The 26,056-nt window shown below is 39.4% G+C and overlaps 4 protein-coding genes across 6 annotated transcripts in view; 2 read left to right on the plus strand and 2 right to left on the minus strand.

The window, feature by feature from the left end:
• Nucleotides 1-4,614, minus strand: part of MTMR3 (myotubularin related protein 3) — a 33,703-nt gene extending 29,089 nt beyond the window's left edge. The window contains exon 1 of the mRNA XM_053468554.1: nucleotides 4,426-4,614. The gene's annotated coding sequence lies outside the window, so the exon portion shown is untranslated. The remainder of the gene's footprint in view (nucleotides 1-4,425) is intronic.
• Nucleotides 4,615-5,432: 818 nt separating this feature from the next.
• Nucleotides 5,433-6,351, plus strand: LOC128499662 (cytochrome b-c1 complex subunit 9). Its single transcript, XM_053468575.1, has 2 exons — nucleotides 5,433-5,641; nucleotides 6,119-6,351. Exons 1-2 carry the CDS (start codon nucleotides 5,501-5,503, stop codon nucleotides 6,161-6,163), a joined length of 186 nt encoding a protein of 61 aa, XP_053324550.1. The 5' UTR covers nucleotides 5,433-5,500; the 3' UTR covers nucleotides 6,164-6,351.
• Nucleotides 6,352-9,883: 3,532 nt separating this feature from the next.
• ASCC2 (activating signal cointegrator 1 complex subunit 2) lies at nucleotides 9,884-20,161 on the minus strand. Of its 2 annotated transcripts, none has more exons than XM_053468557.1 (19): nucleotides 20,106-20,161; nucleotides 19,285-19,366; nucleotides 18,670-18,822; nucleotides 18,324-18,494; nucleotides 18,111-18,240; nucleotides 17,846-17,913; nucleotides 17,664-17,774; nucleotides 17,466-17,578; nucleotides 16,783-16,857; nucleotides 15,665-15,772; nucleotides 15,184-15,252; nucleotides 13,787-13,861; nucleotides 13,535-13,694; nucleotides 12,954-13,162; nucleotides 12,417-12,536; nucleotides 12,002-12,199; nucleotides 11,388-11,478; nucleotides 10,746-10,825; nucleotides 9,884-10,282 (listed from the first exon to the last, which is right to left on the minus strand). In XM_053468557.1, the coding sequence occupies exons 2-19, from the start codon at nucleotides 19,363-19,365 to the stop codon at nucleotides 10,111-10,113; spliced, it is 2,184 nt and encodes a 727-aa protein (XP_053324532.1). In that variant the 5' UTR covers nucleotide 19,366; nucleotides 20,106-20,161; the 3' UTR covers nucleotides 9,884-10,110. The 2 variants fall into 2 exon arrangements, with proteins under 2 accessions (XP_053324532.1, XP_053324531.1); XM_053468556.1 differs by having other exon boundaries at nucleotides 19,285-19,406; nucleotides 20,106-20,122.
• A 248-nt stretch (nucleotides 20,162-20,409) lies between these two features.
• Nucleotides 20,410-26,056, plus strand: ZMAT5 (zinc finger matrin-type 5). 2 transcript variants are annotated; one of them, XM_053468574.1, is made up of 5 exons: nucleotides 20,410-20,716; nucleotides 21,334-21,396; nucleotides 21,501-21,581; nucleotides 22,226-22,325; nucleotides 25,833-26,056. In XM_053468574.1, the coding sequence occupies exons 1-5, from the start codon at nucleotides 20,590-20,592 to the stop codon at nucleotides 25,960-25,962; spliced, it is 501 nt and encodes a 166-aa protein (XP_053324549.1). In that variant the 5' UTR covers nucleotides 20,410-20,589; the 3' UTR covers nucleotides 25,963-26,056. The 2 variants fall into 2 exon arrangements, with proteins under 2 accessions (XP_053324549.1, XP_053324548.1); XM_053468573.1 differs by having other exon boundaries at nucleotides 20,414-20,716; nucleotides 22,223-22,325.

Below are 26,056 nucleotides of genomic sequence, written 5' to 3' on the forward strand. Positions count from 1 at the left end.
ACAAATTACAGGCACGTCACTGGGAATTTTCAGTACCACCGTAGGGGACTTCTGGCAAAGTCCCACTCATGGTGCCGTTTGATGGCTATTCATGCTAAGCCCCAGCCAGTATGACACAATGCGACAATACGTTTTCTATAACTTGACTACGTGCTACAATGCGTTGGAGGAGTTCTGTGATATAGGATCTGGAAAAGCTGCTGGGGGGTGCCACCTATGCATGTAACAAAGTCAGATTGTCACGCATAAGACTGGAGGGGACAAGATGTTAGTGGGGTGATAGGTCTGGTTTGGTAGAATATGGAGGGCTGGCCCAGAAAGAAAGAGAAGGACTGTCATTTTTATGATCCCACACTATATATATATATATATATATATATATATATATATATATATATATATATATATATATATATATATACACATTTATATTTACTTATCATGATACAACTGTATATTTGTAGAACTGGATACATCCATGCACTGCATCGCATGATGAGACATTGGACACAAATCAAGAAGAGCCTTCTGAGGTCCTGAAAGATTACATAATTTTACATATTTTTCTGTTAGCCTAAGAAAAGGTACCAACTTCATCTTCTATCACACAGGTATAGGATTATTAGTTTCTCTTATTAAAATGGGAATAAGCCAATCATTTCCTTTCATGAGGTGACGTGACCATAATAAGTCGAGGAAGCCAGTTCAGTTACCTGCTTTAGAATTGTAAAGTCAAAAACTAAACAAGTTCATATTGTATGAGGTCACCAAAGTGGCAATAAAGAGCAAGGCAAACAAAAAGCCAGATTAAAGATACCATCCGTTCACACTCAATGAACGGCAAACAATTGTCGTCTGAATCAACATCGGCGTTTCATTTTATCACCAAAAATACATCCGCTGCATCTGCCCAGCTAATGAATCAGTCTTAGCGGCTTTTAAGATGTGATTAGTTCCCATAAAAAAAAACCTCCAAAGTAAACACTAAGCACAAAAAAATAGTTAATTTGAAACTTTAGTATCTGAGATCAAAATTCGTTCTAGTAAAAGTGTTTGGTCAATACTTTTTTTTCCTCTTAATCACCAGGAGGGGACATAACCATACAGCGTAAGTATAGTGTTAGTATGTGTAGATCACCAAGAGCGTGTTAGTTTATGTAAGTGCGATGGTGTGTGTGTGTGCGAGGGTGTGTGAGTCCATATGTTAGTTACCTGAGAGGGACTGATGGGGCCACATGGCTTTACATGCCACCTGGGCTAAAAGTTGCCAGCACTTCCTTGCATGTATATAAATAGGAAAGGTCGCAAGATTTGAAATAATATCATAAAACAAAAAAATTATAAAAAAATACGAACTATACATTTTGAAATAGATTCCATATTGCAATTTAAAGGATTGCGTAAGAATGGCATTTGCTGAACGTTCTACTTTATAATGAATACATAGCAGTAAAATATTTACAGCCTTTTTTTAACAAAACAAAATTAACAACCTTTAAAACATCTTAAAAATTCAAGCAAGCAAATACTTTTTCATGAGCAACGTCTCACTGTGTTATGCAATATATAGAGGCATCCGATTCCAGAAATGCATGCGTCACAATAACCATAGAATAGACCAAAGCAGGGAACAGAAACGTGCGCCGGTTATATACTTAATCTACCTTTGCTATACAAAGGTTTACGGAAGGCTGTGCAGATGCAGAGATTATACTTTCAGCACAAGCTAGCCTTACGATCCAAGTCAAAGGGTCCTCAGCAAGTGAGATAAAAACGAGCTTAGTATGTATAATAATACACCTTCTATAAGGAACACAAACATTGCAGAGATCCATAATCCACTCTTGTTCTGCTCACAACAGAAACATGACAAATGAAGAAAAGAACTGGTAGGTTGAAGAGAATAATAAAAGTAAATAACAAGCCCTTAAATAAAAACAATGTGCTGAGCATCTACCAAACACCCTTGTGGTTCCTCCACGCAAGATTTAAACAGTAATAGGAAAAAAGAATGGTGAGAGCGCTCTACATCGGAACTTACGGTATATTAAAGACATTTCCCCAGGACAGTCCTTAATAGGTTCTAAATACTGGCAGAAAGATCAATACAATTTCAATTCAAAATCCAATATACAGTTTCATTAACAAGCATGTTTTTATATTGGTCTATTTCGTGATAGAGGGAATAACGGTACGAGTGACAAATTATAACCGATTACAACCAAACACATAACATGTTAACAAAGAGAGGAAATATTAAACCTCTACATACATTAAGCGTTCTCGCTGGGCAGACTTCTCAAGCACGTCTATCGGTCTCTTACTCGTATTCACATAGAAGGGAGATGACAGGAGAGTTGTGTTTCAGCTCTTTGACTTCACTATATATTGTGAAGGTTCAACCCTGCTGTAGAAAAAGCTTGGCTGGCTCTGTATACTGTATAGATAACAGGTATAGGTCTGAAACAGACCAAAAAAAAAAAAAAAAAAAAGAGCTGCCAGAACAATACTGGATTCTTAAAAACTGGCGTGGAAGCAGCATTTCACAGCAACACGAACCATTCACTGAACGGACAAAGTTACAGCGCAGTCAGCCTGATCCCCGCGTCTTCCGCATACATGTAATGCTATGTGGCTCTTTACATGCTACATTATATGATAGCACACTGAAAAGTTTATTTTATCTCCCGCCACTACCCCCCCCTCAGTATTATGAATCCTGTTTAAATGAATTAGTAAAGCCCGGCAATTATTTTCTTGGTTTTTAGTACTGATCTTTAAAATAACAGAGCTAAAGTAAGAAATGGCAATCCGCTGTCTGAATAACACACTCTGATATAACACAACTAAACGTGTTCATTCAAACTCGAAGGGCGGCTGCTCACATCAAGCGTGCGTCCCAACGGGCAGTGTGTGCCAAGTGTACCCGCTGACGGAGTAAAAACTACACACGAAGAAGGTATCTGCTACTTCGCTCCTCTCTATTTGATTTGGAACGGTACGGAGATGTGCCAAAGGGTATGTGGCTCACGCGCTTGGAATTCGGATTTTGCATCTCACCTCCGTCACATGACTGCCTGAGGAATGACTGCATTAACATAGCTGGGAATTAAAGGGATCTACGTATTTATGAACAAGTACGCAAATGTAATGTCGGAAGCTTACTACAGCGTGATCAGGGCACAAGAAATTCATGGGATCACCATATAACACTTGCTTTCCAATCTGAAAAGGAAAAACTTATGGCCATCACAATATCACACATTGGAGAATGGATTTTTTTACAACATTACATGTAAAGAAATGCATTTTAAATACCTGCTATAACCTGCGTTAACTACAAGACTTATATTCAGAACTATTTAACTCCTTTAATGCGACAGAAACAAACTGTAAAGATTATGTGACTTTTTAGTGATCCAAAATATCACCTTGTCCAACAATTTCCACAAGGAACTTACGATTAATTCTTCACGTACCCTGTATGATCATTACTCAAATAAACAATCACAAGAGAACCTGATGTGTTTTAGGGGAGTCTATGGATCATGAACGATCATCAGGGAAACAGATCAAAAGCACTAAATAACACCATTCCTTAAACTCAAGATCCACTGAGAGAGGTTCAATGGCTTCTAGAAACACACATTTTATACATCATAGAAACATATAGCCTAAAAATGTAAAAGTCCGTTCTGAACTACACCTTTCATGGAAAGGCTTGCCAAACATATTAGATCACATAAATAGAGAGAGAGAGAATGAATGACTATTGTTCATCGCCAACATTGATTACCCCTTTTCTACTACAATATGGCATGCGGTATCAGCTTTACGAACCAGAAAAGCCACTACACGCTTATTAACACACACGCATCTTGTGGTGGTCCTTGCACATTTTGTTGAATATTGACATGTTATCCAAATAAAGCACAATTAAAAAAAAAAAAGCTGCATATCTATTTCTGACTGGAAAGCGGTATGACGGTAAATAAGGAATATCTGAAAAAATGACACTTTAATCCAGCTCTAGATGTACACATACTAAATGCATGTAACACGTCAGCCACAGCACAGTACCTCACAGGCCCAAACAGATGTGTATATGCCCTGCTGGAAGCATCGGAGGCGTGTATTTATGTTAAATACGTATATTGCAACAATGCCGACATTCCATGTATAGCGTTGGTTCTATATATTACCTTTACTTCATTGAACTATATAAGAGAATGTGACTATGTGTCAGTTTATTCACACCATAGAGAAATAGCGCTTTACCGTCTGCATAAACGCTTTGTGTAGATATACCGTAACCGCTTTGTGGGTAGCTGTGTTTATATACGCGCGTACGATATTTTGTGTAACATATTCTTTGTCCGACAGATGAAACTGGCAAAAACGCTATAGGAATATTAGTTCGGTTACCTTTTTTGGCCCTAAGGGATAGGGTCCCCGGTACCGGTGGTCTCTCCACCTCCTCCCCGTTGTCGGTTGCTGTCAAAACGAGATTCTGGGTTCTTCCTTCTTTTTCACAACCAAAACAACATGGCGGAGGCGCGGGCACGGTGAAAGGCCAAGAGGGGAAACGTCATCCACGCGCACCACAATAATGTGGAAGGAACGAGCAACACCACGCCCCCTAAGTGTGATACGGGAACGCGCTGACACACCCCCTATGTTGAACACTGTGGGGCGTGTTCTCGCTGCCTTACAAAAAGAATAGTTGGAGATGAAATGAGGTGTGCTGCTAGTGGGTGGGGCTGCACCATGTTATGTATTTTTTTTTAACAGCTGATAGAATGCGCGCGTTGTAGGTGGAGCGTATCCCAATTATAGGCGTGGTCTATCCAACACCCAAACAAACCACTTAAAGGGGTAAATACCCTAATTTAAAAAATGAATCGTTTTCCGTGTCATCACAGGGACGATGATACATAGTGACTGAAGCAGAAATGTGTTTTGTATCCTCACAGGCACAATGATGCCCGCTGAGTGTGCCATTACACACAGCTCGTGCACCCATTGACACTATGAAACCTTGCATTTGTCCTTTCACACAGTTGCTCACTAAATAGACCAATTAATAATCTCAAATTATTTTGTGCCGTTTGCCAACGCCCATATGGCCGTTAACCAGGCAGAGATCACAGTAATCGGTATGCGAGTTGCACAGCAGGGCGATGACCGTGCTGTTACGGGAAAGAGGCACCATGTTTCTCCGGTTGGGGGCACGGCGACGAATTGAAAACAGTGGAGATTGGTTAGAAAAACCTTTCTACGATTGGTTAGAAATTCCTAGCCGACACATCACGCCAATCCGCGCATGTACATAGCTACCTTTAATTCTACGGCAGTTGCTCATAGGCTAGGAAGAAAAACAGCAGTGAAAAGGTTAATACACGCAGCCGTTGTCATGTGAGCGGAAGTTGTCGCTTCCCTTCTTACCTAGGCGGATGTGACGTATTAGCTTAGATCGGCCACTGACAGCGCACGCACAGAAATGGCGTTGGGAAGCTCACTGTACCGGGCGCTTTTCCGCCGGACTTCTACCTTTACGCTCGCCATTGTGGTCGGGGCTGTGCTGTTTGAGAGGGCGTTTGACCAAGGGGCTGACGCGTTATATGAGCATTTGAACCAAGGGGTAAGCGAACATTTTGGGGTTGGAGAGAGGGCCAAGGACACGAAAGGGTCAGCGCGGACATTGTAGGACGGACTGGAATCCCTGTTGGAAGCGGCAGGGGAATTAATATATGTGCCGCTAGGATATGTAAGGGCTTTAATTACTTAACTCCCCTGACTGCATCGTGACGGGGGAGGCCTGGAGCTGGGCCAAGGGCAATGGCTGCGGATACGGTTACCGCGCTTTGCCACAATGAGGACTATTCATGTGCTGTTGATATTATGCACACGTATTCTTTATTGGTGTTCTGTGCCGCTGATATCTGTGCGAACCGTGGTTTGAAATTCGTCTTTCATGCGTGTGGAGGCTGCATGATAAGCGAGGGCTCTGGGAAAAGTATACCATCTCTCATTCCTATCATAAAACCGTTCTTCATCTGGCTGTCATCGCGTTTGGAAATGAATGTGTTCGTAATAATTCGCTTTCTGTCTCCTGCAGAAACTATGGAAACACATCAAGCATAGGTACGAAGAGGAACCGTAACAGCTTCCAGACGCATTTCTTCCCGCAGTCGTGTTTCACCAGACAGTGCTCAATACTTGGTTCAAGATGGCCGAAGTGGCGGAAAACCTCGCAGATCAATGTGGAAATCTGGGGGGCTGCCCTGTCATATGTATTTATCATGCTCTAAAGAATACTTATGTTTAAATAAAATTGGTAAAATGCCGGTTTATGGAAAGTTTTTCTTTACCAAACTGTAAAGAAATAGTAGAAATTGCATCACAGTATAAAGTATTGTGCCTTCTTAAATATATAGATCATAGTGATGTCCGGATCATGAACGAATCGTTCATTTGATCCGGTTCTTTTTAGTGATCCGGATGAGTCGGTTCACTAGACTGAACGATTCGTTTGTAGCGGTTCAGTCTGTGAATCATCATGCAGCTGTAACCTGATCCTAGAGCTGTGAGTCATCTGCAGAGCACTCTGGGGTCAGGTTACAGCTCATTAATTCTCACAGGAACGATGACTCATAGAGTCAGAGAGTCGTTCAAAGAGTCGAATGAACCGAAGAGTCGAATGAACCGAAGAGTCGAATGAACCGAAGAGTCGAATGAACCGAAGAGTCGAATGATTCGAATCTTACAGGGATCCGGATCTTACAGAGATTCGAATCATTCAGAGAATATCACTGATACCATACTTTTATAAATAAATACATTAATAATGTTCACACTGCCCCCAGGATTTAGATTCCCCTGAGTTTGCCCCCCTTTACCTATAACTGCACCTACAGTTAACTTTATTAAATTAATTAAATTAACCCTCAATCATCAGCATAAAATTAACTCTTATACCCCATCAACCATAACTGCCCCTGAAATTAACCGTAACGATCCCATTAACCATAACGGCCCCTGAAATTAACCCTAAAGACCCCATTAACCATAACGGCCCCTGAAATTAACCCTAAATACTCCATTAACCATAACTGCCCCTAAATTAATTGCATGTACTCTAGATAAATTACCTAATAAATTGGTATGGTTGATGGGGTCTTTAGTGTTAATTTGGGGGCAGTTATGCTTAATGAGGTGTTTAGGGTTAATTTGGGGGCAGTTATGCTTAATGGGGTCTTTAGTGTTAATTTAGGGGCATTTATGCTTAATGAGGTGTTTAGGGTTAATTTGGGGGCAGTTATGCTTAATGGGGTGTTTAGGGTTAATTTGGGGGCAGTTATGCTTAATGGGGTCTTTAGTGTTAATTTGGGGGCAGTTATGCTTAATGGGGTCTTTAGTGTTAATTTGGGGGCAGTTATGCTTAATGGGGTCTTTAGTGTTAATTTGGGGGCAGTTATGCTTAATGGGGTGTTTAGGGTTAATTTGGGGGCAGTTATGCTTAATGGGGTGTTTAGGGTTAATTTGGGGGCAGTTATGGTTAATGGGGTGTTAAGGGTTAATTTTAGGGGAAGTCATGGTTGATGGGGTGTTAAGGGTTAATTTTAGGGCAGTCATGGTTGATGGGGTGTTTAGAGTTAATTTAATGGTGAGGGTTAATTTAATTAATTTAATAAAGTTAGCTTAAGGTGCAGTTGCAGGTAAAGGGGAATGTAAATCATGGGGGCAGTGATTATTAATGTATTTAATGTATTTATTTATATACCATAACAGTATGGTGACATTCTCTGAATGATTAGAATGCCAATGAAGGCAGAGAGTCGTTCAAAGATCCGGATCTTACAATGATCCGGATCTTACAATGATCCGGATCGTACAGTGATTGTGGGAATTAAAGGGGCTGCAGCTGTTATATGGATTCAAGTGCATGAGATGGCTGGAGTGTCCCTTTTAATATAGGGGTTTGACTTCTGTTGTATGCATCGGAGAATAGTTTAACATTTTCTTAATTGTTAGCCTTATTTGCATGCGCCTATCCAGAATCCCTTGTGGCAGCACCATGAGATTTCTGAGGGAAAAAAACAGCCTTCTGGCTTGTCTGGTGTCTGTAGATGAGTGTTTAATAATACTTATACCCCTTAAATTTAAGTGGAAGGATTTCCAACACCTTTACCCACCATAACTTATGTAATGGTAACATTTTCTTGTATTTCTAAACGGCCAGTCTCTTCCTATTAATGTTTTACAATGTGCCGACCTAGCTAAGGGTTAATCCGTGTTTATCCATAGCCGACTAAATGTGTCAGGAAATCTTATTAAAGCCTAACTTTTAAAAAGATCATTAAAATATTCTAAAAACCCTCAAGAAAAGCGATCAGTGTAGGGCTATCTGGTTTAAAAGCCTACTCTGCTTTGACATAATGCAGAAGCATCTAGCAGGATCCCCTTCCTGAATAGTTAGACAGCGATATCTGCTTATGCAGTCCTGGTATAGCAGTGAAAAACCCAGCCATCGGTATATATGCTTACCTGAGCTAGAAGCTGCTGCTGCTGTTCCTCGCCTTCTTCATGGTGCAGAGATTGTTACACCGATTGGCTGCTTGATGCAATTGGTGATGTGCTAACCCGAAAAAAAAGGGAACACCCGCCCTGGCTGAGGGGGCTCTGAAATACCTTAGAGCTCCAAACAACCCAGCATTAAGGCCAGAGGACCAAGCTTGCCTGACTTACCTGGATAGCAACTGGCTAGGAGATACGGAAATGGGCAACTGACTCACCCCCATGCATTTCCAAAATAAACATTTAAAGGTGACCATGTAGCTACGCACTGTGCCCACCCTGCCAGGAGTTAAGATGTTAAAATGCAACATTTTAGTACAGTATAGGGCAGTTCTGAAATATTTCTAATGGAATTATAGCTTGGGCATTTATGTAACTATCTAGATCCTGTTTTTTTAACAAGCTCTAAGAAGTTTAAAGATTCAAAAGACTATTAAATGAATAGCCAGTTGGGGAAGGGGGGGCGGTGTCAAATGCATCTTCTCATTCCAAGAGACAAGATGTGCAAATCTCATTGCCTTTTTTAATGAGGATTTCTGGTTTTAACAAAGCTAGCACAGTAATACCCACAACAAGTGAGTTGATACTGAATTTCTGGCACAATATTGCACTTGGGAATTGGTGGAATTGCCAATCTTAAAATAGCCCTAAAAAGACGGGTGCTAAACACATCATGCTTTATGACACATCCCAAGACAAAAGCCATATAATTTATCAGAATGAAATGAAGAGTTAACCACATGATCTCGCGCATAACAGTGAGATCTTTTATAGCGTTTCTAAGTCAACACATTTTCCACAATCTTGTCTTGGCCAACAGAAAATCTGATTACAGTGTAAATCCATGAGTAAGGCACTATCTATTTAAATGTGCATATTCCGGAATTATTCCAAGCACACTTTGGAGCTCCGACTCCCAGGCCAAGTGGCCAAGATTTATCATCTACTTCTGCATACTAGAGTGTGTGTGTGTGTGTGTGTGTGTGTGTGTGTGTGTGTGTGTGTGTGTGTATATTTTTGGCTGTTGTGATGCTGTTCTCTTAAATGCTAGCCATGTTACAACCATTGATTGTGCTTTGGAAATCTCATGAATTGAAGAATGGCAGAAAGGATTGTGGCCATTCATTAACAATGCTTAGTGCAGGATGTGCTACCAGCACCCAATGGGGCCTTACACAAAAAAACACAATAGCGACTGGAGTTGGGAAGCGAGGAACAAACCTATTGTGTGCACGCACACAATAAACAATGAATGTCAAGGTAATGCAGCTTAAGAAAAAAAAATAATGCAGTTTATCAAAAGACATTTCACTCCAAGAAAGCTGTATTGAAACAAAACGCAAGATAATTCTTGTGTTCACTTTGAAATTGTGATAGCCTTGGTAAACATGTGGGACCTGGAGACAGAATGGTCCTGGAGGATGGCACAAATAAAGCTTGTATTTAGCCTATTATTGCTCACAAAGCCAAACTCCACTTGTTTCAAGGGGTGAGGATACGATTGTCCCTCTGAGGTGAGCGATGCATTAGGTTTTAGGAAGGTATCATGCCTTTGTTCCGTTTCCTGTCCGCCATGGCCCTGCGATTGTGGTTGGCTCTGACACCCTTGTTGGCTTCTTTCTTCCTTCGTTCCTGCAAAGTGTCTCTACTTTGCCCTTGGCCTCTGTTTGCTCCAAGTAAAGCCGATGAATTGTCGTGTCGAATTCTGTAGGACAGAGTGTAATAAGCAACCACAGGTACCAGACTACATGAACTATGTTAGAAGATCAGAACATTTTGAGATTGTCATTCTATTCATTGGGGAATGGGCTTGGCTAATTTCTTCAAATTCTTTTCCGAATTTCCGAATACCCCTATGGCACACTAGTATGGATTTTGTATGTGGGAGAGAAATTAAAAATTGCAAATTTGAAATAATGAAGATTCAACTGTAAACCAACCAACTTAACTGGTACTCTTACTGTGGTAAGTACAGGCAAAATACAGAACCAAGAAATGGATAAACCATGGAACCTAGAGACCAAAAATTCTCAATACTGCCCCATTTAGGCTTGGGTAAGCCCATTAAATGGATATAGCGTGTAAACACTTGACATGGAAACCTGGTAACCTATTCTTTTGCCGTCAAGTAGAGTAGGGAGTAAAGGTCATTCTCAATGGTTACTCACCCTTTTCTGGCATAGTAACTGGCTCTCCGTGCTTCTGCTCGTTCCCTCAGTACTGCAGGGTCTTGCACAAAGTGATCGGGCTACAAGAAAACAGCGTCCAGTTAGAAAGCATTACATATTCCTGATGTACCAATAGAACCTTGTATACTTCCACACCATGATAAATGACAATATATATATATATATCACTATAATTTCTATATACACATGTCGGGGGCACTGGTGGTCTCTCTGTTGCCAATCTCTATTTGTCCTGTCCGTCTCAAAAAATAACAACCAAGTAGTGGCGGAATGGATAACCAGCCACCAAAACATGTGTGGAACTGAAATCCAATGAGATAACTATCTTTAAATGTATTGGGTCATTCACTGATGTGATATGCCCATGTAATCATATATTCAGAACATGCCCATTAATTACTGTCTGTTGTGACATCATATGCTGCTATGAAGTTATAAATAATAAATAAAATATAATCCTATATAAATACTTAGCATTCCTGCTAGCCATCCAAAGGCTGTTTACATGTGTAGGCAACAGGTTTCCATTTAGACATTACCCAAACAAGGTCAGTTTTACTTCCTAAAATGTTTCTTTCCCCTTCATTCAGTAGCTCTGATGGCAAAACATTAATTTTGTACCTTCACAGTTTCTTCTTCTGCTTCCTCTTCTTCATCCTCCTCTACTGCAGCCTCTTCACGCAATCTCAGTACCTGTGGTGTTGTGAAGGGTCTAAGAAATGTAAAAAAACACAGAAATGGAAGATAATACAATTAATGCTTAATACCATTAGTGAAAATGTACAAATTAAAATTCCTCAAATCCCATATATGCACACACCTACTTAACACTAGAGTGATAAAGCATGAATAAGACAAAACAGAAGGGAGGACATAGTTGGCCAAATAATGATAAGTAACAAGTGGGCATTAATTTGTTAACTTTAGAATAAATATACAAATATACAAATCTTATTTGCTGCTCATCTACATGCCAATTCCAATGTTTTGCATGGAGGGTAAAATAGTGGTATAAGCAGCCATAAATATAATAATTTGGGTTTCACAACAAAAATGCTGAAGATATTTTTCTGAACATCCTGAAGTATTATTAGTTAAATATTCTCTGCATTATCTTGATTTCAAAGAAAACTAACAGGAGAGAGAGATCAATTATGGTGAAAGTGGGGAAAGAGCATAAAGGCTGAGAAGAGAATAACAGTAGACAACAAAGTATGAAGGATATGACCGAATACCTGCGGCTGATCAGCTCATCATCAGAGTCTGCATCATTTGCGCCAACCTGGTTCCCATCATAAGTATCATCATATTCATCATCGTAATCACCATCGACAATGTGCTCTTCAGTGACCATGGCATATCGGGAATACCGCTCCTTCTGTCCGGCGATCACACTCTTATCTGCCAGGAGTTGTGCTGAGGTCTCCTGTTTCCTGTGGCACACCATAATTTATGTACTATATTATTATTTATTGTGAAATACAAAAAAGTGGTGGCTAACCCATTGCAGCCTTTATCAAGGCTAATTATTTGTATCTATAGATATATATGCACACACAGGTTTATCAGCTGCTGTACACCATTGCAGTGTGAACACGCACTGAATATGGATTAAAGGTGAAGATAATTTGCTTCATGAAGATTTCTCACCTCCTTCCTTTCCAAATCCGTGAAGCGTCCACAACATCTCTGCTGAAAACATCAAATTCATCATCTGCATAGATGTTTGATCTTGAGGAAACAAGCGGGCATGGTTCTGGTTTCTGCTGTCTAAACAAAATGGCATTGCACACAGAGATTAGTTTTCCTAGAACAGTGACACAGAAGGCCATCTTGCACCAGGGAGCATACAGACCCTGCTTTGCCACCTCCATCGCTACCAGTTTGTGGTGAGCCTCCGTATCTACTCAGTTACCCCAGAGATAGAGCAAAAACAATAGTAGCGACTTAGCACTACTTATAAAAGCAAGTTTACAAACAGTCTCAGTTTTTAAATGTTATCCCATGTTAATTTAGGGCCAGTTCCGGGGTATTCAAACCAAATGCGCGGAATGTGATGGTTAGGATAAGATTCAGCCCATCTAATCTACCCATTTTATTCTTTCAGTAAGCAGTAGGTACAAATAAGACAGGGTTTGATAATGTGTGAGAGCACATGAGCTTTTCCAGATGTCACTGCACTAGTACCTGGGCATGGTGCGATCCAATTCTTGCAGACGTGGTGTCAAATTCTCCTCTAGCAAATTATTTATGACTTTCTCAGGATCATTTCCATATTCTTCGAGGCAGCTAAGGATGAATCCCTCCCCGAAATCTGGAAGCAAATCCTTCACCTGAGACACCAGTGAATCCAGCTCAACATCAGTGAGATGTGTGTAGGCAGCGGCTCCTTCACACTGTGGGGAGATATAGAGCAAAGTTAAACAGAAACCTAAAAAAAACGGAGACAAAGAAAATGCCGCAGGGCAGAGTAAGAAATAGTGCTGAAAAAATGGATAACATTAAACAAAATCAAAGTTACTACAGAAACCTAAGTGGAATAACAGAAAGATATAAAGGAAACAACAGAGGCGTAAGAAATGTAATAAAACAAATATTGGCCAATAAACACTAAAGCAAGAGCTGACATCCTCGGACTCTCTTGTTAGTGGTGGACTGTAACCACCATCATGGCTGAGATAGTGGAAACTGTGGCGTTGGTCATCCTCATGCAATGGACATGACAGGTTAATAGACAGACAGATTTTAATTTTGTAATGGCTCATTACCTCAGGCTCTTTTATACTTTGAGAATTTTGATGAGCACCAGCGTACGCTCCCTCTGTGACTTTGCCAGTGTGTGGGGGTGCAAGACAGGGCCTGGGTCTTCGGCTATCTGCCCATGACCCCTGTACCCCATGCAAGATGTAAGTAGTGCGAGTCTCATCACTGAGAGAAGGCTAAGGATATAACAGAGCATCACTGACCTCTTACACCCTGTCCACACTTACATCAAGCAATGTAGCTTCATAAAAGGATACAGTGAAGGGGAAACCTGCCGGAGCAAACTCACATCCTCAGCCACAGGAAACAGCTCATCGTAATCGCACAGAAATCTGTGGATCCAGACAGAGTTATTAGGAACACACGATCAGTCACAACCGGAAAGTATACTGAACAGTGCAGAGACTACCACTTACACAATGCTTAGTCATCCATAGGAACATTACATTCTTCTTAGAATGCTGGTTGAACCGCATTGGAGTTCCACATGCTACATATTGCATTGACAAGTAGCCAAGATACACAATAACCACATTTTCAGACTGTGTGCCACTAGGAGCCAGTTCGCAAAGGGATCACTTAGTAAACCACTGGGCACAAAATCTATATAATAGTGATTTTGCTAAATTGTTAGGTAAATTTGACCTTAATGTGCATTATGACTCAACATCTGGAAATTTCTCCTGCAAGAAAGTCTTAATCACTCCGCATTAATGCATTGTTACACATTGTTAGCAGGAGAAGCAAACTCAGGCTGGGTCCTCACAATGCAAAATAATATCTGGGTGAAATGTCCAAATGTCCTGGAAACTAACAGGTTATGCAACAGATCCTGTTGGTTGGTTTTCCCACAGCAAGAAAAAAAATAGGATTCTTGTAATATCTACTAAAAAGAGATATTCCGGCTTCCTGTTATGTTCAAATGCCATAAAATAACACTAGATAACAATGTTTTGACTAGAATTATGGAGAGAAGTGGTCAGTCAGCATGATAGGAAAAACAAGCCAAACAACAAAATCACAATAAACATCCGGTTAAGGAAAAAATGCAGAAAAGTACTTATTCCATATTGTTACAAATAACACTGTAATCACATTTTTCGTAGAGAGAAATTAAGAGTATAACACTGTAAAAAAATAATCCAATTAGTGTAATCTTCCAACAAACCAACTAAGATAAGGTGCATTTTGGGAACCCAACTAACGCTCTTATGTTACAGAACTCCGCAGCTGTCTTGAAACGTATTGTAAAAAGATTAGCGGCTATTAAAAAGAGTAGCTCAGGACCATCCTGGTCATTTTTTGCTCTCTCACAAATGATGTAAGTTCAGTTTTGATCTTGTTTTCACTTACACTTTTTGCCTGATCTTGATTTTGTTTTGGTTCTGTTATAGTCATGTATATTGTTGGTACTTGAACCAGAATTATATATTGGCATACATCTGATTTTATTTGACCCTGTGTAGTCTTCTACCCAAAAGCATCATAAAACAATGTGCACCAGATACTAGAAGTTTAACTGAATTACACACAAAACCTACTAAAAAATAAGAAAAATAATTACTGGTGATGACCCTCCATGGTCTGAGGTTTTACACCCAAAAGACAACATACACATGCAATATCTCAGAAACTATCGGAAATAACATCTCACCTTCTCTCTGGAAGCAGAGATGTCAGGATCTCCAAGAACTCCTCCACATACGGCTGTATATTGTCAGCTCTTGAACAAAAATGGCAAATGTTTAGGGGATTTAATAGGAAAACATCTTTTAAGCCAACTTTTAATTGATTTTCCATGTGCCAACATAGAGAAGAGGCATATGTATACCACCTTTTTGAATATGTAAATTATAGCGTAAAACCTTTTTTTTTTTTTACGCTATAATAATTACCACTACAGAAACATTAAAGTTGAACTGGAGGTGTTATACGTGTATTCATTTTCCTAACAACTTTTAATTGCTAGGTGATTGATATGTTTTATAGTTGAGGCATTAACTCGGGTTCTGAGTCTCCCTCCCTGAGTGGCATACTGTTGTTTTTTGAATCTTTGCTACTTATGGAATTGTAATCTACTTATGAGCATCTGTGGAGGTTTGTGGAAATTGTTCTGCGGAGAAAAAAAAAAATACCTGTGTTCAAGGATGGGCTGTAAGCATGAATTGCTCAGGATTGTGTGACATATCTCTAGCATCTTCTTCCTGGAATGAGAAAGCCTGCTCCAGAGACCAGCCTGTAGTCTAGGAAAACAAGAGTATTGTGAAAGATATTTATGTTGACAATGCCCTCATTATTAGAGCAGAAAGATGTTGGATGGAGATGAGGTCCATCAGATTTGCATTCTCCTTAAAGTAGGAATAGGACAGCCCTCCAGCTTTCCAGACATAAGATAAATGTGTTGATGTTCACATCCAGTTTTATCTTTCTAAACTGGGTTTCATCTTAAAGCGCTGTACTAATCCAAGTCACAAGCTGAGCTATCCCATAATATGTTTTATACATTGACAATTTCATGTCATTTCTGCCCTTTCAAAGTTTTTTCTCTCAAATAAGAACTGTTAATAAAAGCAAGAGGCTCGTTAAAACCCGAGCTGTACATGGGCTTTTGTTCTGCTTGCTGCAAGAGACCATTAGGTCTACCGCTAATTAACCCCCTTTGTGACTATTTACATAATTATAAAAAATACATAAAAAAAAAAAAAAACGGTAAATTGAAGGAAAAAAACACTTTGAAAAGCTAATGAAAAAAAACTGTTTAATAGATTATAATATTTGTCCCAAGTTTAGGAAATACCCAATGTTTTTTGGGGGGCTTTCCCCCCGCAAGTTATAAGGCAATAAGTAGTGTATTGCTATTTTATAAGGGTGCAAAATGCTACACTATTTTTTCCTACATTTGTACTTTGGATGCAAGAAAAGTTTTTTTTTTTTATGTATATTTCCAGCTGGAGGGGCACCAATTTTTTTTTATTTTCTTGCAACTAGATGGTTCTCCTTATGATGTCCTGGTGACATCACTGGGACCTTTATTATTTTTACATTTTATTACACTTTTATTTATTCTATTTTTACTTTTTTTTTATATTTTAAAATATGTCTGCAGGCACTGCCAAATTTGAAAGGCCTCCTGCCTTTCAATAAAGACAATGTGATTAGTCCTGTCCATGTTTCTGTTCCTATTGATGACAAATGCCACAATATTCCCCTTTTCTTTGCACTGGGAATCAAAACTGTTTTGCTAATGTCTTACCCTTTATCTTCAAATTTCCTCTTCGTTATTGCATCTTCTAGCTCCGGACAGCACAGTTCATAAAAACTGCTCAGCCTACGTGTAACAAAAGATTTGTACTTGGGTGAACATTCACTGTCCCCATGCCACCCTAGCACTACTAGCCTTTAAAGAGGAAGTCCCATAGACAAAATATTTTTCTCCTTGACCATAAATACAATAATGTAGGTTATTAACAAAAACAACTGGTTTTATCTGTGTTTAACTTGATACTACTAATAAAATATGTATTTTCCTTTATATGCATATGCAGCTAGGGAATTTCAGCAATGAATCATAGAAAAAGGTTTAGTATTGAATCTAGCTTTAACCCTCTATGCCATCTGAACAATAGCCATGAGATGAACCAGGGTGACTTTATAAGGAAGTGGAGGGATTTAACCACAGCATACCTTTTTCTCATACAATTGAGATACAATTTATCCATCCATTTGTCTTGTTATATACCGACTAGTGTATACAGATCATTTGCTGTTTCAAATACTAAAATATCATTATTCATATCCTTTGGAAGCCTGCTTGCAAGCAAGCTGCTCACCATCTAATGGTGTATCTACTCTGCATCAGAATGTTTCCCACTGACCCAGAGGGATTGGATCAACTTTTTACTACTGCTTATTCACTCAATATGTTACTACACTTACCTGTTTAGGAAGCCATGTTTCTGTAATGTCTGAGAGGCAGCTGGAAAAATGTCCAGGAAAGCCCACAGGGTGCTGGAAGTATCGCAGAGGTAAAGCAACACATCTTGTAGTTCCTTAAGCATAGCACAAAAAAAAGATCTTAGAACAAGGAAACAGGAGAGGCGATAATAATAATAAAAAAAAAAATGATTTACTGACCTCCTCTGCCATGTCAAGAGGTGTTGTTTTTCTCTGGTCTCCCAGCTTCTGAGGTTCTGCTTTGTCACCATCCATTTGCAGCCCACAGATCTCTAGAATGTTGTTAAACACCTAATGAGGCAGAAAAGTGGATTCTAAGTAAAAGTTTTCATATCCCTTTGAGCTCTTTACTTCCTACTAACCTGCAGTAGCGTTGGCACTGAGTTACCAAGGTCCTCGTAGTAACTAGGCTGATGCTGGAAGATGTTACCTGCAAATAAATTACATTCCTATAACATGCTATTAAAATAGGACAGACAAAGAACAAAGGGGGATAACAAGGGAATATCAAAAACAAGGGAATGTAAGGAAAGAAACACATGAGTTGTTTCAAATTACAGAGAGAAGATTTAAATTGATGAATAGAAAACAGGAGTGGTGACAGCAGACTTTGGGTATGTCGCTCACCAATCATTTTCTGAAGCAAGGCAGAATTTCCCTTTCCAAAGAGGACACATATATCCATCAGCTTGGGAATGTCAAACAAATAGTTATTGTACAGGATTTCACCAAACACAGAAGGGGTGATGTGATGTTCCTGTGAATGATAAACGGTTTGACACAGGTTAAGTAACACAGCAAATCTGATTTTTATTTCTCCTGAAGCTGCCTTTTCTGTACCTTGGACTCTTTGTGTGTGGACATTCGTAAAAATGTGAGGAAGACACATCGATGAAGTTCATTCTGAACTTGTTGCACAGTTGGTGGGAGTGGGGGATTACTGTCATATTTTCTAGGTGCATTACTCAGGTAAGAATCCAGACATTTCTGTAAAGACTCATCAAATATCACCTGACAAAAGGGAGACACAACATAGTATAGTATAGAAAAGGGAAGCTGAAAGACATGGGTCATAATAATATATAAATTTGATTCTAGTTGGTTTTTTTTTGGTATGTGGAGGAAGACATGTTTTGATCATTAAAACTCTATAGTTTTGCACTCTTGGTTGGTATAACATACTAACCTGGCACCAAAAGAGATCGTGAGGTAGTGCAAGTAACCACTGCAGGTCCTGTTTAATAAATTCAGCTCTCTCCAAGAACTCTTCCAGTAAACCAGAAGATGATGGAGGAGATACATATGTTACAAAGTGCCTAGATGATGCTCGTTCAGGGTGCTGAAGATGGTAAAAGAAACAGAATAAAATGCCCATGACCATTATTATCATTTTTTAATTAAATAGCATCAACAACTTATGCAATGCTTGTTATAGTACACACATCCAAAGGGTATGACTAAAAGAAAGCTGACATTAAGTAAAGTGGCTTCTGCTTGCAAGCTAACAATCTATTAATTTTCATTTGATAGAATGGCTTGTGTGTCAATAAATACAGTACAGATATCTTAAAATTACTAGAATGTATCTAAATTTGCTTGTATTACCAAGAATAGGCTAAAAGCTTCATTAAGACTTGTCAGTAAAGCATTAATGGCTAAAACATTTGTACCAGACGGTTTGTATTACTCCTAAAAACAAGTAAACAATTCAGCAAACAAACGATTGACCTAGGAGGTTTATGAGTTAGAATGAATACATTTCTGTCATTTAAAAAACTCATGTTGCAGTAATAAGCCTCACCAGGGCCGGTAGTGTCCGTGACTTTCCCGATACTGGATCTTTCTCGGTGACCTGCAGCTCATCCAGCGGCAGAACTGGCATGCTGAGCACAAAACATACAATAGCATTAACAGGACTGGAAGCTATGGAAAAAGGCAGCAGTCGTCATAATAAAGCATCTAATGAGCACAAGGTAACTGTTTGTGGTTGCATTAAAAGGTGCTTAAGTAGATCTCTGAGGAAATAATAAGCAAATTGCAAAGAACCATCAGTCAGCCCACCTAGTGCCACTTATATGCCATATTTTAATTCTATCCATAAAGTCTGGGTTCTTATAAGCATCATTAATGAGTCCCTAGTTTAAACAGTTTACATTTGGTACTGTAGGATCAAATGAAAACATTAAACCGAATAAAACTATAATAAAAAGATGAATTTAGCTAGGCAACTGGGTTTGTTTAGAATAGGTAAACACAAATAAGCAAAGCGACGGACGGCAGCAAAATAACTTCTCAATATAAACATATGACTGTCTATTAATTGAGTTATATATTGATACATGTATACAAATGAGTGCAATAATTAGTTAAGAAGCTTCAATGGTGTCAGAAGACATTTCCCTACTGGAAAGGTGCATATAGCTGTAATAGGGGAGAGATAGGAAAAAGGTGAAGGCCAATCTGACCTGAAAATAAGAAAGTGAGCACTTTATAGTTACTAATTAAATAAAATACGAATAGAGCTCTCCAGCGGAACGCATTGCTGGACACAGAGTGATTGTCATTAATAATACACAGTCATACAAACGGTAAGCAGATTGCCAGAGGAATAATCAGACAGACCTGTCTCCAGTGCCTCAGAGAAACCCTTCCTGATTAAACGCGCTTCCGTCACTAACCGGAAGTGACTCACAGGTTTCGTTCTGCGGTGTTGTTTGTACCTTCCCCTGTAATAAGATATGCGGTAAATGTGCTGCTTACCCTCATAACCCAGTTTGACATAGCTTCACCTATTCAAATTACGGTGCCAACTAGAACTGGTTTATATACATATATACAGTATAGTTTACGGTTTCATACAAACGCCTACAGTTGAATTATTTAGGTGACAATGTATTGCAGCTAGGCGCTGCTGTGCGCATGCGCGGGAATTGCAAGCTGTAACGTAGTGGCTACAGGAAGTAGTGTAGTAGAAGAAGTTGGGTTCGTGGGGTCTGTTGTGCTGTAGGCAGCCTTTGTGCTGGTTTCTGTAGCGGCCTGGAAGGCTGTTATAGTCGCTGCCCGGCAGTGAGCATACTGGAGGCCGGGTGCACGGGCGCCTTACACAATGGGCAGGAGGTATTTTTGCGACTACTGTGACCGCTCCTTCCAGGACAACCTGCACAATCGCAAGAAGCATCTGAACGGCGTGCAGCACCAGAGGAGCAAGAAGGCCTGGTATGACTTCTTCAGAGGTGAGCGCTGACAGCAGCAGTGGTGTAGCTGCTCATGTGTTACTAAAATTGACTTTTGCTTTCGGGTGAATGTATGGCAGAATGCATGGCATTTTTTATGGGGTAAAGCTAGTCCTCATTGCAATTGTCAGGAGAGGGATTTTTGTTATTGATCTTTGATTATATAGCACCCTCACGTTCCACAGCGGTGTACAGCGGAGGTCACATGTTTCATCACAAAACAGTTGGGACTTCAGGTAAGGTGAAGGTGATGAGCTCAATGCTAAAGCTGTCTGGTGGAGATGGGTATATTACACAAGAAGTGGAAGTGCAAGGTTGCGTGGTGGACCAACCTCCCAATGTATCCCAGTGTAGTAAGACACACGTTTTTAGTAATAGACGCATAGAATTTGAGTGCAGATCAGAACAATCTGACCTGTATTTAAACTGTTCTTAATCCAAAGATCTAAAACCTAGTTTGATGCTCGGTCGTGTCTTATTAAGGATAGCCATATGCATACCCCCATTAAATCCCTTCGCTGTATCATCCTCTACCTTTGGTCATGTTACATCTAAGACTCTTCATCCTTTAATTATCATGCTGTACCACTGAGCAGTTTTTCTTTTTCTTCTCTCAGATGCATCAGAAGTCCTAGCAGAAGAGCAAACTAAAAAACCATGCAGACGCTATCTTCAGTCTGGTAAGTATAAGACGTCCTGTTTCTACAACACTGACGCTATTGTTATTCAATGAAAACGCTGCTTATGTTACTGGCTAGACTAACTTGAAACCCCTGTCTTCCAGGTCAGTGTGACTTTGGTCCTGGCTGCCGCTTTTCACATATGACAGTGGAGGACCTTGATGACCTTAAAGCTCAGGTGGAAGGTGAGTAGAAACTTATCCATTTATTGATTTTTCACCATTGATGGGAGGTATATACATTGTGCAGTCTCTTCATCATTGAATGAGGTCTTCATATTACCCATATTAACTGTGCATTATGAAGGCTCAGCCCCAGGAAAATGTTGTTTTTGTGTAATTTGTGTTTAATAATGTATCTAACCACAACTCTCCTACACCTTGGTGTTCAGAGAATAAACCCCAGCTTTCTAATGTATGCAGCAGAATTGTACAACAAGTTGTCAAATACTAAATGACTATAATAATTACTCTGGTTGTTAAAATGGCTCCAATTCCTAAAACTAGGCATTAATCAGCATATTTCGATATCTTTTTAACAACCCATTTCATAGTTTTATTTATATAAATATAGGGATCCATAGCTATCTTTTTTGCTGAGATGCTCGTTGGCTGTTAAACACCAACAGGGTAAGGGGGTCAATATGTGGGTGTTTAGATGAGCCCCAAAGAAACACAGAAAGTAGGTTCTAGTTGTAAACACTGTTCTTGTTTTCATTTTTTGTATTGTTTTGGGCATGAAAGAGCATTTATGACATTTATCGTTTAGGTCTGTATTCTCCCAATAAAAGATTTTGAAATATCTCATGTCCTTCTTTTTTATGCAGAAGAACGGAGACGGAAAGTTGATCGGAACAGTCATGTTCCCCCGTGCAATGTAGGACGCTGGCTTGAAGAATTAGTCAAGAGAAAAGACAGTAGCAATAAGAGGTGAGTCCAGCAGAGGGAGCCTCTGATCAACATAAAATAGAACACTATGTGCATGACCCTTTGATTTTGAGTACCACCTTAATGTTGTACTAGATAATTTGGCCTTAATTATTTTAGACTTGTTTGGTGCTTTAAATAACAAAGCTCAGTATTGGCTCCCCATGACACAAGGATAGTTTCTCTCTATAGTTAAATATTTTAAATAAAAATACAAACCTTCTTAAAATACACAGCTGTATTTAATAGAATGGAGGGAAAGTTATCTTTGTATCCATGATCTGCATTGCTTTTAATGATCGGTGTCCCGGATGCTATATTGTCATAAAATGCAGTTATGAAAAACTGTTCTGATCAATTCCAAATTAATGCCAGCCATCGTATGCACTTTAATAGCTGTGTTGTGCATTTTGCTCGTGATATATTCACCCTCAGTTAGCTCCAGCGCTGGTTTAATGAACTCTGCAGGCGGGTGTCTGTTCAGACCCTATGGCGCATGTGTGGAAAGTGCTGCCATTCGTTTTGGAAGAATGGATATAGCTTACATAGTACTTTAATATGGATTCTTTTGAGGGGGTGCCTGGGACACTAGACTTAAAATTTGTTATTAGAAAAAGGAAGCCATTTGCAATTCTAAATGCTGATTACATGTTACCTTGTTTTGACAGAATTTTTCTTTTTTGTTGCTTAGGGGTCTGTTGCACAAGATTTCAGATTGTGTTTTAACAGTAGCACTTAGGTCAGCCAAATGTAGTGGACGGGGGAAATGATGGCTCAAGGGCGTAGATATTGCTGCATACAAACTTTTTTTCCCCATCTGGGCTCTTTCTCTGAATCTCTTCCACCTTTTCTAAAGCAGCAGGCCTGTCCTGCTTCTATGTAAGCAATGCAACCTACAGCTTCCTTGATCACACAAGCAATTTATCTACCAATATATTATTTACCAATCGGATTAAGCCAGATTCTCACAGAAGAGCTCAGTATGGAATCTGTGTAGCAAATCTTGAATTCACTGATATCTTCCCAGTTTGTACCAAGTTCTAGCTCTCTGGTGTTGATTATTTTGTTTAATAAAGCTTATGTACTGAGCTGCTCAAGATTAAAAACTTTTAGCATACTGTTTTTCACAATGATCTGGGCCCTAGAGGAAAATAAACAATTTACACTTCATTTATTATTTAAGTAGTGTGTCATTAATAGCTCTGTGGATCTTGAACATGTAAGAACACAACCCCACACTCTTTTGATTAGTGTAGTGAGGCAGTAGGGAATTTTATTATGTACAGTTAAATACGCTTCTATTAAAGTCTAGGTATCATGTGCATTTTTTCCAGACACCCTGTGCACCGCTTTATAGACTTCTGTCTACTGCTGTGAAAATAGATATTTAAAATATCCTGTATGGCTCAATACATGGATTTTCTCTTAGTATTGACACTTAACATGTTAAATGTAGCTTCCTGTGGAGAGGGTTTGTTCCAAGACGACAGTCTGTTTTCTGTGGTTTCTTATTGTTTTAAGTTATATGCATATAAAGTGTTTTTATTTTATATAAAAATGTTAGAATTTGATAGAAGATAAGAGCCATTTGATCCATGTAGTCTGTCGTCTTTTCCTGATTGTAAGGGACTCAACCCTCAGTCGGTCCTTGGTCCAGTCCCGTAGTCAGGATAGCTTTATACCTTGCATCCCATGCATGTTTAAATTCCCTCACTGCATTAGCCTCTGCCACTTCTGCTGGGAGACTGTTCCATTTATCTACCACCCGCTTAGTAAAGTAGAGCTTCCTTACGCTACATCTAAGCATCTGACCCTCTAATTTAAGACTATGCCCTCTTGTTCTAAAATTTCTCAATTCAAATAAGCAGCCCACACCTGTACTTTGTTCAATGCCTTTAAGTATTTAAATGTTTCTATTTCATCTCCCTTCTTTTCTCCAAGGCAAACATATTAAACAACCTTAGAATTTCCTGCTCATTTGTATCCTGCAAACCATTTACCATTTTTGTAGCCCTCCTGAACTCTCTCCAATGTGACATGGGGTCTCCAGAACCACCTGCCTCTTCCTACTACTTATGCCTCTTGCTGTCCACCATGGGCACCCTGCTCGGGTTTTTCTGATGCATCATTGTATGCTTATCTTTAGGTCCCTCTCTTCCTTTGTTCTACCTGGAAAAAAACTTATAACAAACTTTTAAAACTGTGTCCTTTGCAATATTAGAGAAAGCAATGTTTTTGATAATGTCTGGCTACAAAAACGTAACGCTGAAGGCCATCAGGTACAGGAAGCTGCTGTGATCATTCAGTGCGCACGGCATGTCTCTTGTTTACCTGAATGCTTTACTAATTTCACGGCTCTCAACGGAGACCTGCTGAGCGATAATAAAACTCTCCTGGTCACTGAGCCGAGCAAGTTGCTGCTTTGCCATATAGCACTCCCAGCTTGAGAGAGAGGATGTGCTTTTAAATGTGAGAAGAGGGTCTCTCTCATTACTGGTCTTTATCAGCACTTCTTGAATGTCCTGGGAAGGTTCATTGTGCCAGCAGGATTTATAACTGAAATGATGGTCCCAGTGGAGTACAGTTTAAATAAGACTTTAGGCGACTCATTAAACAAGGAGGGAGCCCAGGAGAACATTGCTAGTGGCTTTGTTATATTAAATTTTAATTGGAAGAGAGAGGTTGACTATTGAGATGTGATGGTCAGAAAAGGTTTTATGTGTATTGTCAGATGCATAAAGACAGTGGGGATTCAAACATAAAGCAGAATGTGGTGCAAATGTCCATCGGGACTTCTTTTTCCGCCTGTGCTCTCGGATTTAGCAAGACATTTCTTTAGATCAAAGAACGGTTCATACTTTTCCACTTAAACAATACATTAATTGCACTTGGTATTACCATAATAAAATACAACTTCTAAATGTTTAATCAATTAAAAAGAACACAACATTATAAGAAGCCTTTACAGTTATTATAGCAACAACTCATCAGTGTCTGCTTTTGAGTCGAATGTTCCCTGGAAAAAAATTGCCATCATTAAAGAATTACTTATGTGAAGGTTTTTAGACATTCAGCTGTAAAAATTTGTTTAAAAAGTCGCTGAATTCAACAGTTTCAAATAGATTATGAATCGGTTAGCAACCAAAAGAACACATTAACTAAACGTCCCATGTGCACCTGTGAGTGATAAACTCAAGTGCATGGACCGAGTTTACCTGATTGCTTAATTTATTTCTGTCAATCTCATTTGCTGGTATGAGTACTTCCGGTTTCATGTGTTTCCGATACCACTGTTGTAAGTTGTAACATTTTAAAGTTGGCTAACATAGGGAACATGGTTGCATGCGTGTGTGTGTGTGTATATATATATATATATGTATGTATGTATGTATGTATGTATATATATATATATATATATATATATATATATATATATATACACGCACATTATTGGGGATCCATGTATTAATCAGAGTAAATGAATCCTGACAAGCTGCTGCTTTTCCACAGTGCGGTTATATCTGAACCCCCCAGCTACAGCCTACCTCCTGGATGGCCTCCACTTTCTGAACTTCCACCATCGCTACATCCACCTTCAGTCTCAAAACCGGACGACTCCCCAGACCTAGAATGGGGCTGATATAGGAGGCACACGAGTCACTGATGGCAGAAGAGGAGAAATTGTGCACGGCTTAAACATTTTTTATAATAAAATTTTATTTTTGTATATGTAA

Source organism: Spea bombifrons, chromosome 1, assembly GCF_027358695.1.
Source record: "Spea bombifrons isolate aSpeBom1 chromosome 1, aSpeBom1.2.pri, whole genome shotgun sequence".
NCBI classification, from domain to species: Eukaryota; Metazoa; Chordata; class Amphibia; order Anura; family Pelobatidae; genus Spea; species Spea bombifrons.

Coding starts and splice junctions, on each gene's coding strand:
- LOC128499662 (XM_053468575.1), top strand. CDS start 5,501: ATGGCGTTGGGAAGCTCACTGTACCGGGCGCTTTTCCGCCGGACTTCT. Junction 5,642..6,118: donor ATGAGCATTTGAACCAAGGG/GTAAGCGAACAT, acceptor TGTCTCCTGCAG/AAACTATGGAAACACATCAA.
- ASCC2 (XM_053468557.1), bottom strand. CDS start 19,365: ATGCCAGTTCTGCCGCTGGATGAGCTGCAGGTCACCGAGAAAGATCCA. Junction 17,914..18,110: donor CTTGCTTCAGAAAATGATTG/GTGAGCGACATA, acceptor ATTTATTTGCAG/GTAACATCTTCCAGCATCAG. Junction 12,200..12,416: donor CGGATTTGGAAAGGAAGGAG/GTGAGAAATCTT, acceptor GGTGTGCCACAG/GAAACAGGAGACCTCAGCAC.
- ZMAT5 (XM_053468573.1), top strand. CDS start 20,590: ATGGGCAGGAGGTATTTTTGCGACTACTGTGACCGCTCCTTCCAGGAC. Junction 21,397..21,500: donor CAGACGCTATCTTCAGTCTG/GTAAGTATAAGA, acceptor CCTGTCTTCCAG/GTCAGTGTGACTTTGGTCCT. Junction 22,326..25,832: donor AAAGACAGTAGCAATAAGAG/GTGAGTCCAGCA, acceptor GCTTTTCCACAG/TGCGGTTATATCTGAACCCC.